Source organism: Phaethon lepturus, unplaced genomic scaffold (assembly GCF_000687285.1).
Source record: "Phaethon lepturus isolate BGI_N335 unplaced genomic scaffold, ASM68728v1 scaffold25304, whole genome shotgun sequence".
Taxonomy (NCBI): domain Eukaryota; kingdom Metazoa; phylum Chordata; class Aves; order Phaethontiformes; family Phaethontidae; genus Phaethon; species Phaethon lepturus.
Genome location: NW_010537388.1, coordinates 25,989 through 37,844, shown reverse-complemented (window position 1 = coordinate 37,844; position 11,856 = coordinate 25,989). Strand labels below are relative to the sequence as shown.

The 11,856-nt window shown below is 41.1% G+C and overlaps 1 protein-coding gene across 1 annotated transcript in view; it reads left to right on the top strand.

Moving 5' to 3' along the window:
- The window catches only part of RTCB (RNA 2',3'-cyclic phosphate and 5'-OH ligase), a gene marked incomplete at its 5' end in the record, with an annotated part of 10,503 nt that extends 325 nt beyond the window's left edge, over window positions 1-10,178 (top strand). Inside the window, 10 exons of the mRNA XM_010286485.1 lie at window positions 513-580; window positions 2,370-2,469; window positions 3,733-3,889; window positions 4,505-4,661; window positions 5,782-5,941; window positions 6,264-6,439; window positions 6,971-7,159; window positions 7,641-7,751; window positions 8,455-8,574; window positions 9,612-10,178. Of these exons, the coding sequence (XP_010284787.1) occupies window positions 513-580; window positions 2,370-2,469; window positions 3,733-3,889; window positions 4,505-4,661; window positions 5,782-5,941; window positions 6,264-6,439; window positions 6,971-7,159; window positions 7,641-7,751; window positions 8,455-8,574; window positions 9,612-9,719 (1,346 nt within the window). The remainder of the gene's footprint in view (window positions 1-512; window positions 581-2,369; window positions 2,470-3,732; window positions 3,890-4,504; window positions 4,662-5,781; window positions 5,942-6,263; window positions 6,440-6,970; window positions 7,160-7,640; window positions 7,752-8,454; window positions 8,575-9,611) is intronic.
- Window positions 10,179-11,856: the final 1,678 nt, after the last annotated feature.

Here is an 11,856-nt window from a genome sequence, read left to right as displayed (position 1 = left end):
GGCAGCAAACAGGAATGAGTTTTTTTGCCTTGCCAACTACTGCAGCCTGGTGATCCAGGGGTGTCACCTGCAGCTGTAGGATGACCAATGCCCAGTTCATATGGGTGGGCACAGCCTTGCCCGCTGCTCTCTGTGCTCCAGAGCATTCCCAGAATGCCTGCTCTGAGAGTGAACTTTGGTGGGGGCAATAGCCCAGGCCTGTCGGTTCTCCGTGGGGCTGGAGCGCAGGTCTGGATCCACATCTGACAGCTGGGCTGGTGGTAATGCGCTGCTGTTGTTAGCACAGCTCAGTCTGTATTGGTACTAACAGAGCAGAGGGAGAACTGTAGCATAATATTTTCTTTAATGAAACTGCAGATCGTGCATAATGCTAGGCACTTTATACCAGATTAGAATATTTGTTGGTGGCTGACTTCTGATTTGCCAGTGTTTGGAGCAACCTCTTTAGAAAGTGCTTCATTGTGATTACGATGGTAAATTATCAGATGGCTTTTTTTTTTTCTTTTTTTCAGGTGCAGGTGGCTTTTTGCCTGCTATGAAACAGATTGGGAATGTGGCTGCATTACCAGGCATTGTTCATGTGAGTAACTGCTCTGAAAGCTTGCTCTTTTTCTGTTCGTACTTGCCAGGAATTATTGCCTTCCAAATGGGAACTCCGTTGTGAGAAGGGGTGTGGACCAAATTTCTTTTCAAGACAGTCTGTGTGTTAGGAACCTGTCTCTGAGTAAGAAGTGCTTGCAAGGGCAGGCTGTAAGACTAATTTTGTCAGAAAGAGAAGTATCCATTACTTACTTCATTGACTGCATTTTGATGTGAAGCTTTTTTAGCATTGCTTTATGTTGTTTCAGTTTGCTTGAGCCACCTTTCCCCCACTGCTTATATTGTCTGTTCGTTGTTTTTGAATTGCCTCTGCTGACCTGGAATGCATGGAGAAGTGAGGAGAGAGCAGGAGGTGATATTGTTGTCTGTATTATTGTTGCTGCTCTAATGTTGGCAATGAGCCTTCCCATGACTCAACACTCCTTTCTCTCACCCCATGCATTTTTGGAAGCGAAGCATCAGATGTGATGATGCAAGAGGAAAATATTAGGCTGGGTCACTTTTCAGGAAGTACTAAGTACAACGTGGAAATGAACTTTTTTTCATGTTCAATATTGCATATATTAATAAGTCACAAATAACGGAAATTTTTTTAATTGTTTCTCTTGGTGACTTCACAAAAGCTTTTAATTTCTGGCTGTAGTAAAGGGAGCCCATCATGCTATTAAAATGCATTAGTGGTCAACCAAAAAGGGAGTAAGGTAGAATAGTAGCAACCTGTTAAAATGGGAATTTTGGCTGGTAGTTCATAGGAGAGATGTTACAATCATCTGTCTATTCAAATCTTCACTTTTTATTTCCAAGCCAAGAAACTTCGTGCTGATGGCAAGGGGAGGCAGAAGAAGCACAAAATCCCACTGATATCCACTGTTCTTTTTAATGTATGATAACAGTTTAACACACGTTGAAAAGTTCCAATTTCTGACAGTTTTATGGGTGTTTGGGGCTTTTTGTTTGTTTGCTTAAATAGATCGTGGAGTCCTGTTTCTGATGTCCTAATCTAAACTTGCCAGGCTAGATATACTTCAGACTTGTGGAGCTGTGTAGAAGCACACTCTTACTTTCTTTAATTAGTAGTAATATGAAAAGCTTCAATAAAAAGAGTTCTTTTACAAATGAAAATGACACAGCTCCTATCTCGTCAGGATATCATCCTAAAAGGATGACTTTTTCCTGCCTACAGGATGCAGTCTTTGGTCAGTGTTTGATGACACAGCTAAGAAGAGAAAATGCTGACTGTTTTATGATTCCATTACATAGTATTTAACTCTTCCCTTGTTACATTTACAGTATTTAAATATTGCAGAAGTCCCTAGGTGGAACTTGGTAAAGACGAACTCATCTTCACTCTTATGTATCTGCTTTATGCTACTCATAAGCTATTGCCTGTGTAAGTTTTGAATGCAAGGACTCTTGAGTCCAAGAAAAGTCTAGGTCAGAATTCAGTTTGAGATCATAATTCCTACATTTAAGTGTTTAAGCCCCTCTTAAGTTTTCTTGAGATCTGGTCAATGGAGCCAAGGAGGTTACTCGGCTGACTAGTCACTGGGTGTTTGCTTCAGAGTGAGATCTGCTCTCTGCTTTGTTTGACTGTCCTGTAACTGCAGGAGTTTAGATATTTACTCCATCTACATCTGAACATCCATTCTCTTTTTGGTATATTTGTTTGCAAATGTGACAGCCACTGCCACAAGGCAAAGCATAAACAAGGTGACTCTGTGCAGCACAGAGTTTCATAAAACTTTAACACTTCCTTTATGCTCTTTCAGAGATCAATAGGCCTTCCAGATGTCCATTCTGGCTATGGGTTTGCCATTGGCAACATGGCTGCTTTTGATATGAATGATCCTGAAGCAGTGGTTTCACCAGGTAAGGATGACTGACTTAACCTGCACTGTGAAATATCTGGGATGGCATAAAAATACTTTTTGAAATGGCAAGTCTTTACAGTACTTTATATACAGAACCAAAGGAAAAAATATGTGAATTATAGGGAGTTAAAAGGTGCTTAATTCTTGCACCCAGAATCTTTATTCTTTATGGAGCAGGTGGTTACACTGAAAACATCTAAACACTATAGAGGGAATTGCCCTTGTGTTTTTGGCTTGGGCTTTTGGTATCCCTCAGTTTTGAAGGGAGAGCACAAGGCTTTGAACTTGGGTTTTGTCAGGTTGATAAAGACTTGTTTTCTTTGAGCAATGCTTGAAAACATATTTTGAGAATATTTCTACACTTCATTAAAAATGTGACCTTAAAATATGTCTATCTTTTCAACAAACACCTGGGTCTTTAATTACTGATGGTATGTAGATGCTTTTGTGGTTGTCATGAAACATGATATTGATGTTTCAGGTTTGCTTTAGGCCGTTCCAGTGTTCCTGATTGGCTCAAACTCAAGATTTCTTAGTCTGGTATCCTCCCTCGGACACTAGTTAATTTCAGAACGTTCATACTAAAGGTGGCATGATTGGTCTTTCGCATTAGGCCTTGCCCTGCAGTGTTTATTTTTATTAAAGACTTAAGAGTTAAGCAAAACACTAAACACTGAAGTTTAATATTCCTTTAAGTATCTATCACTTGTTAAAACTAGTTATTATTTATGCCTGTGAAGATTCAAAAAGGATTTGCTTTCAGGGACTTGCTTGCAAGAACATCTTAGATCCAGGAGCCATGCTAAGATCTGTCACTTTTCTTCTGCCCTTAGAACAACAGGAACATCCTCTCTAGGTTCTGAGGACAGTGTATTTTATAGTTGTGTCTACTTTTCTTTGTCTGCTTGCAGGAGCAACTTTGTAAACACAGAGCTCTGTAGATAATTGTACAGCTATTTCTGTAGAGCATATGCTCAAGACTGAAAAACTTTGGGGCTTTTTTTAAGAGTTTTCAAGGTTTTGCCTGCAAGACTACATTTTTGGCTGTCTTGAAATCTGAGGCTTCATGTAAATCTATTAAAATGAAGCTTAATGCAGTTCTGCTTTTTTCCCAGTATTGTGTCAGAAAGAAGGTATAAGATCACAGCATTCAGTACATACTTCCGGTCAGCAGAGACATTGATTTAAGATGAATATTCAGCAAGTGCTTGCCATCAGTACACTTTCTTTATTGACTCCATGGCTTCTTCTACACTTCTAGGTGGTGTCGGATTTGACATCAACTGTGGTGTCCGCTTACTACGTACGAATTTGGATGAAAGTGATGTGCAGCCTGTGAAGGAGCAACTTGCCCAGGCTATGTTTGACCACATTCCTGTTGGTGTCGGCTCCAAAGGTGTCATCCCCATGAATGCCAAGTAAGCGAATGACTTTGTGTACACATCACTGGAGGGGACATCTCTTGTGTTTATTTTGATGAAAGATTCATCAGTGCGAGGCTTTAAGAAAGAAAAAGTAGTTCTAAACCTCTTTCCATTCTTTCTCTGTATGTGCTTCACTGTGAGGACTGGCATTATCATCAGAGCACAAAGTCAGCTGTTTCTTGCCCCATTTAAAACCCTGAAATAACTGAAAGTTCTTGAAAGGTTCTCATTTCTTCTGACAGAAAACCTCCATGAATGTAAAGGTATTTTTTGAAAGGGATGAGACAGAAAATAGGATATTCCCCACACAACAAAGAGGAAAAAGCAATGACCTGTCTAAAGTTAATACATTTGTAGAGCTTGATTTTCATGAACTATTAAGAAGTTGGACTTCTTGTTAGGGGAATTGGGGGCTAATCATAAAATCACAGAATAATTTAGGTTGAATGGGATCTCTTAAGGTCATTTCATCCAACTGCCTGCACAAAGGAGGGCTAACTCTGAAGGTAGGTGTAATGACAAAGTTAGATGAGGTTGCTCAGGGCCGTATCCAGTGGAGTTTTGAGGATTTCTAAGGATAATACTTATGTAGGTGTTTGATAATTGCAGGGATTTGGAAGAGGCACTAGAGATGGGTGTGGACTGGTCTCTCCGGGAAGGCTATGCCTGGGCAGAGGACAAGGAACACTGTGAGGAATATGGAAGAATGCTGCAGGCTGACCCCAACAAGGTCTCCTCGAGAGCAAAAAAGAGGGGCCTGCCCCAGGTAATGTTATATTTCAGGAGGGCTGTGAGTGCTCCTGGGGTTCAAATGTAAAGCTTAGCAGGTAGTTCTTTAATTTTGTGTCTTTTCTTGAAACTCTGCATAGCATTTCTGGGCGGGGGGAAAAGTGAGATGGTGAGGCTGTTTCTGAATAATTCTTGACAGAACTGTAACAGAGAGAAACGATACTGGGCATACGCAAGGTCCCTGGGGCTATCACTTTTTCATCAGTTAACACCTAGTACTGAAATTCATGTTTGGTGGCATTTCCCCAGACAGATGTAATTTTGTTTTTAAAAGACAGGCAAGTTATTCTGCAACTTTTCTCCTTGTTTGCTCAGCAAATTAATAGCAGGGCAAGGAAGGATATCAGATGGAAATAGCTCATAACTTTGAATTGCAGTTCAAGGGTTGGATTCAGTTGCTGTACATAGTATCTCATTGCTCTGGGTGGAACACTTTTGAGACAGCTATACTAACACTACCATTTGTAAAACTTTCTTTTATATGACTTCATGAGTTTTTTGAATTGGGTTGCTGCAAGATTGTAGCATTCTAACCTCAAAATAATTGTATGTCCTCAATTTTCACATTCACCTTGCAAATAAGTGATCAACTGTTATGGAGTTGAAAAAATTTGGGCTTGGAAATGGAATATCTTGCTTTAATCTACTGAAAGATTGTAATTACCTAATTAACAGGATATTGTAACTTCCTTGTGGAGTTACTTATACAACAAAGTATAAGACTATATGTCTGCCTTGCCCATACAAATTGAAGATGAATTCTCAGTACTCTGTACTCTTCCCATCTTTCAACTAGGCCTAAGTAAGCTGGAAAAAAGTGGCAGCACAGTCTGTAGATCCTGGTCCTTTTTGTTAATTGCAGTCTTGTTCCAACAGTAAAAATAGTTATAAATCTGAACAAGGAGGACAGTAATGATACTACTGTGTTCTACTTCCTTTCAGTTTATATGGGGATTTTTTTTTTCCTGGAAAAGATTTTCTAAAACCAAAACTTTGCTGTAGCCATTTGCCCTATTGTCCATATTCCCATAGCTCTCCCCTGTGCTCCCAGAGGCTGGTTTACTAGCAGTGGCTGATCAGTGTGTTATGATTGGCAGCTGGGGACCCTGGGAGCTGGAAATCATTACGCCGAAATCCAGGTTGTGGATGACATTTACAACGAATATGCTGCCAGGAAGATGGGCATCGACCACAAAGGACAGGTGTGCGTGATGATCCACAGTGGCAGCAGGGGCCTGGGCCACCAGGTTGCCACAGGTATGATCTGACTGGCGCAGGTACCTGGAGTGAAGCAAACTCTTCAAGCATGGTCTTGTCATTGACAGTAAACTCCAGCACCAAAGACCATTTCTTACAGTGTAATTGCTGAGTCTATTCTGAGTTGCCTTGTCAGGGATTGTCTGTTTGCAAACGGTTGGTAATGTTTTGCCATAGATTTGCTTTTGCATTTGAGAACAGCTGTAGGTTTGACCATCAGACAGATGAGTTCATTTTTAGAATATAAATTAGAGACACCCATGTTAATCTCACAGTTTGAAAGATTAGGGAGTCACTTAGACTTACGGTGTTTATTTCTCAGATGCATTGGTGGCTATGGAAAAAGCTATGAAACGGGACAAAATCATAGTGAATGATCGCCAGCTGGCATGTGCCAGGATTGCCTCCACAGAGGGACAAGATTATTTGAAGGGAATGGCAGCTGCTGGAAACTATGCATGGGTCAACCGCCCTTCTATGACTTTTCTAACAAGACAGGTAGGAACAGAGTTGCTGCAGTATTTAACATAATTTTCATTTTTGTGCTTCTTAAACTGTTTTCTGGACAGACTTATGCGACGCTGCAGTCATGGCAATCCATCTAAAACCTCTCCACATCACTGGATTGTACTTGCAGAAGCTACTTAAGCAATATTTTTTTTAAAATGCCTTGAACTGGAAGACGAGAATACAAGAAAATTGTTTTTACACTGCTGAAGCCATCTTTTCAGAATTGCAAGAATTTGTCTAGTTGACATCTGACCTGAGTTCCAGTATTAAAACTGCCAATGGGCAGATAAACAATCCAGACATTCCAATTCTGTCACTCCCAGCACTGTTGTATTGAGTTCCATAGTGGCTGAATTTGAAGTTTCTTACCTGCCATGCCAAGTGTTTAGGTCTCTGACTTACCAGTAAGAAACATTTTCAAGCAAATTTGTTCCTTTTAGTTCCTAGAAAGATTGTAAATCTTTCACATGTACACAGCAGTAATCTTGTATTTCACATCCTGATTTGCTCTCTTTTTAGGCCTTTGCCAAAGTCTTCAACACAACCCCAGACGACCTTGATATGCATGTTATCTATGATGTGTCTCACAACATTGCCAAAGTGGAGCAACATGTAGTGGATGGAAAGGAGCGGACTCTGCTGGTGCACAGAAAGGGATCAACCAGGGCCTTCCCTCCTCACCATCCTCTTATTGCTGTTGATTATCAAGTAAGTTTACCTGTGGGAGAAGGAAATCAGAAAAGAATTCTGGATGAAGCAGACAATTTTAGGGTCCCTAACAGAGATCTAAATGCTGTGAGTTCCTTTTTTGAGCTAACAGCACTGGAAGTCGGATAGCAATATTGTGCTTGTCTGTGTGTTACATCTTTGGGACACTGAGCTCTCTCTTCTGCTCCACACCCACAATGGTTGGAAGGTCATGAAGGGAAAGCAGTGTTTTCATACCTAGGGCAGGCTTCAGTGATTTGTCTTGTCTGTCCGTTGGACACAAGTCTTTTGATCTGCTGGTCTGCATCTTTCAGTGCAGATAGTTCTCCAGAATCCTTGATACCAGGCACCCGAGGCAAGTGGGGATGCTCTGAGGGAATGTGAACCTGACCTCCTTTTCTGGAGATACAGTTCCTCTCAGACTTGTATTGAGTGAAGTTTTTTAGGCTTTTTCTTGTGATTTAATACTTTGCATCCACAGCTGACTGGACAGCCTGTTTTGATCGGTGGGACTATGGGAACCTGTAGCTATGTTCTTACTGGCACAGAGCAAGGCATGACTGAGACCTTCGGAACTACTTGCCATGGAGCTGTAAGTCAAAAAGTTATTTCAGGAAGGGATTGGAATGGGACTGTCATCCAAAGAATAAGGTTGTTCAAGGATCATCCAGTGTGTGATTCATCTGTTGGTCATACAAGTAGAGCATAGCCTTGCCACAGTAATCCCAGCTGAGAAGGACTGCAGGCTGGAAGTCCTCTTTGTCCCTTACTGAGTAGTTTTGACTACTCCTGCAGAAAATTTAGGGAGTGCTGCTTTATACGAGGCAAATGTTAGGATGAAGATGTGGGGAATGAGTTCCTTTTACCAAATTCCGATATCTCTGAGCTAACATGAAGGATTAACTGTGCTGAGGCTGTCCATATAAAACTCCTCAGAAGTTAGAAGGAGGTATTTCTTCCCCTGTTATTTACAGTGTGAGACAGGATGATTAAGGAAGATGAATAGCTTCTAGTACAGTTCTGACTCCTGAACACTGTCTGACAAGGTAAAAAGACACTTGCAGACTAGTATGTTATATGCATGTAACTTTCCTAACCATCCTATCATATGTGTGATTTTGCAGGAGCCCATCACCTAAAGTCTAAATTAATTTCTCATTTTGTGGTTTACTGTGGTCTGTGCTCTCAGCCGTTCTGTGTCTACATATAATGTAACAATGTTTTTCTTTAATAAAAGAGAGTTCTGTTTTTTCCAAACCACTACAAAAAATAGAACTAACGAAACTGCTGTTTAGGGTCGTGCACTGTCTCGAGCCAAATCTCGACGCAACTTGGACTTCCAGGATGTATTGGACAAGCTGGCTGACATGGGTATTGCCATCCGTGTTGCTTCTCCCAAACTGGTCATGGAAGAAGTGAGTTTAATACTTCATTATCTGAGAGGGAAAAGGGAGTCTTGCTCCGTGCCTGAATGACCCCCCCGACTTGACTTTTTTTGCAGTGTTATGTGATTGCTAGTACTCGAAATACACATCTGTGTGATTTCTGATAGAGCTGTCCAATTTTTTGGAAAATAATGTGACGTATTCCCTGTCCCTAAAATCCTGCTGAAAGGGGAAATGCCTGTTTAACAGGTTTGGGGGTATGCTTTTTTCCTCTTCTGCCTGGCAATAGGGATAATTACTATTGACCCTGAGAAGTCTTTGTGTTAGTATAACAAAAGTAATTACGTTTTATGGATTCTTTTCTTGAATTATGTTTGCCTAGCTTTAAACTTACTTTACACTGCAGCTGTCATGTAGATTATTAGCAGTGTATGACAGATCTGCCTCTTTGAAGATGAATTTCTATATTTGCTCAAGAAGAAGACTCTACATGGCTGGAAAACTTTGAATATTATGACTTCCAGTAACAACCTTACTCACAGAAGTGTATTATCATTTGGAACTATGCTGTTATGGGTGTTGGTGTTGTACAAACATGCCAATCGCATTCAAAAGCTCTGTTTAAGAGCAGCTTCCTTGTCAGAATGCTGGAGGGAGAAGCTCTAGAGTTCAACCCTGATTCCTGTCACTAAGGGGCAGTGAAGACAAATCTTAAAGGCTATCTGTAAGGAGGAAGCTGGAGTGACTTCCTGCCAGATAAGAAGGCTTGACATTCTCACATGATGGTGGACTGGATTATCTGAAAATATAGGGAAAAGTGAACCAAAATACTTACTATTTTATCTGGAATTTTGTGAAAGCTTGTTTGGAAAGGTGTCTCATAGATTTCTTAGATATGCAAGGTGGCCAGATTCTCAATATGTTCACCTACTTCTACACCATTAATTCAAATGATTCTATTTTTGCAAAGAGAAGAGGGGCTATCAAAAGCCTACATCTAACTTCCTGTGACTTCAGGTTGTTTATAGTTTTTTTATCTTCTTTTTTTTCCTCTCTTCCCCCTCCAGGCACCAGAGTCTTACAAGAACGTGACAGATGTGGTTAATACCTGCCATGCAGCTGGCATCAGCAAGAAAGCCATTAAACTGAGACCTATTGCTGTTATAAAAGGCTAGGAACTGACAAGGCAGCAGAAACACACGGATATCTCCAGGCCTTGCACACAACTGACTAGAACCATCGTCTTCCCACACCTCTTGGACTCTGTAGGATGCTCAGATATCACATCCCTGTTCTGGAAACACAACAGTTGAGGATAGCCCTATTTTTAACCACTCCTAGGCATAATTAATTGCCCGCCCCCGCCCCCCTTATATAGTGTTCTTTTCTTGTGAGGAAAGGGCAAAGAAATAAGTAAGTCTTGGGTTTTATATGCAGTCCCTCCTCCATTTGCCTGATGATTCCACAGGCAGGGCTCCAGACTTGCCCAAGTTGTCACTAATTGCTGTGCTGCAAGACCACCTTCATCAGTGAAGATGGCGTATGAACCAGACCTGCTGTCTCCACACCTGAGTGCCTGGAGCTCTTTCTGCATGTGGAAGTACTGTGATAGGCAGGGTATAGGGCTTCTGGGCAGGGAGAGGTTGCTGTGTGTACAGACACCTTTATGCATAGTCTGTATTGTTGCATGTGTTGTGGCAATTGGGTAAGAAATCTGGAGTTGGGAGTGGTCTCCCAGTTGGGTTGAGAGGGACTAGCTAGGCTTGAGGCATGGTCCTCCCCTCTTTCCCCAACCTCTTCCATTTAACACAGCACCTGGTATAACTTGGCTCAGTATAAGTAGGTGTTCCACAGTCTTCTGGAAATGCTAGTAGCACCAAGTATGTTGCTTTGAGAGGTTTTGTTTGCCCAGTAAAAGTTGTGACTTAACAACTTCTAGATGTGCTAATCCAACATTTTGCAAACTCCTAAGCATATAAAAGTTGGGTTGGATAATATTGCTCACTGTATCCTGCAGTTTGTCACTTAAGTGAGTCCAGTTGCAGGGTCAGGCCAGTACGATGTGACTTCTGATGTTTCTTTTACACTCATTAACCAAGACTGGAGGGGAAGCTGATCATCAGCTGGTCATTTTTGGGATTACAAATAAAATTAGAAGATGGACACTGCAATGTGTCTGTGTCATGTTTACTCAGTGGCTAAAAAGTCTGTTATCTGCTTTTAAGTACATATATGAGCTTGAGGCCCACTGCATCTTGTGACTTCAGCTACTGGCTCTTGCAAAGAGATGTGTAGATGGTAGAATTTCTCGCAGGGTTCAAGAGAAGGGCAATGTGGTGCAGTTTTCTCAAATTGTTTATGACAGCAGTGTGACAGCTACGATTTGTCTTTCTCAGGACCTTCTGGGCCCACCTCACTGGGTAGGGGATCGTGTTTGCTGTAAGCCTGTATGCAGACACAAGAGGGCAGCTGGAGGAAAATAAAACCTCAAAGCAAGAGTTGCTTTGCCAGAGACTCATGTAAAAGGAACAGATAGTGATTGATGGACTCGAGTGCCTTTTGATGAAACATCCCTTTAAGTTCAAGATCTTAGCTGAAACCTGTTGATCACAGGAGGCATAATGGCATTTTACTGTCTTTATCACTTTGTGCTTATTGGTTTCTTAAGTTCAAATGCCATATTTGCTGCAGGTTCAGAAGGGGCACATGCAATAATAGTCACTGCTGTGAGTCCTTGTTACAGACAGTTTCTTGGTGTCCCCCGCTTCTCCAATGGAATTGTTCCAGATACCGTTCTCTGAGGTCTGAGACACACTTGCTGAATTTCAAACAAAAATCGTTTCACTTAGAAATGTGAATTAACCTCCAGTGACTGAAAGACAAATTGTTGGTCTCAAATCTTCTGCAGAAGTGCATGTTCCATGCAGAAGTTTCTGTCCATAAATATTTCAGACTCTGTGATACAGAATGCAAGGGAACCCTTGAAACGTTCATATTTAAGAGAGAGACGCATTTCTGAAACACAGTTCTCCTTTCAACTTTTACCTATTATTGCCATTAAGAGACAGATTTCAGTTTTTTACAATAAGCGGAAGTCCAGTGTACCATGGAGGTGCTCTCATATGTATGCCTTAAGCCTCTTCTAATCATTAGCATTTATGCATTAACATTAAAAAATGCAAAAAGTGCTGTCAGTTTTGGTTTCCTGTTGCAAAGCTAGTACTCGTTTTGGTTATATGTTGTGCTGTATGGAGGAGAGTGTTGGTTTCCTAATGACCTAAAAAAGTAATAGTAAAAATCTAAGATGTCTTA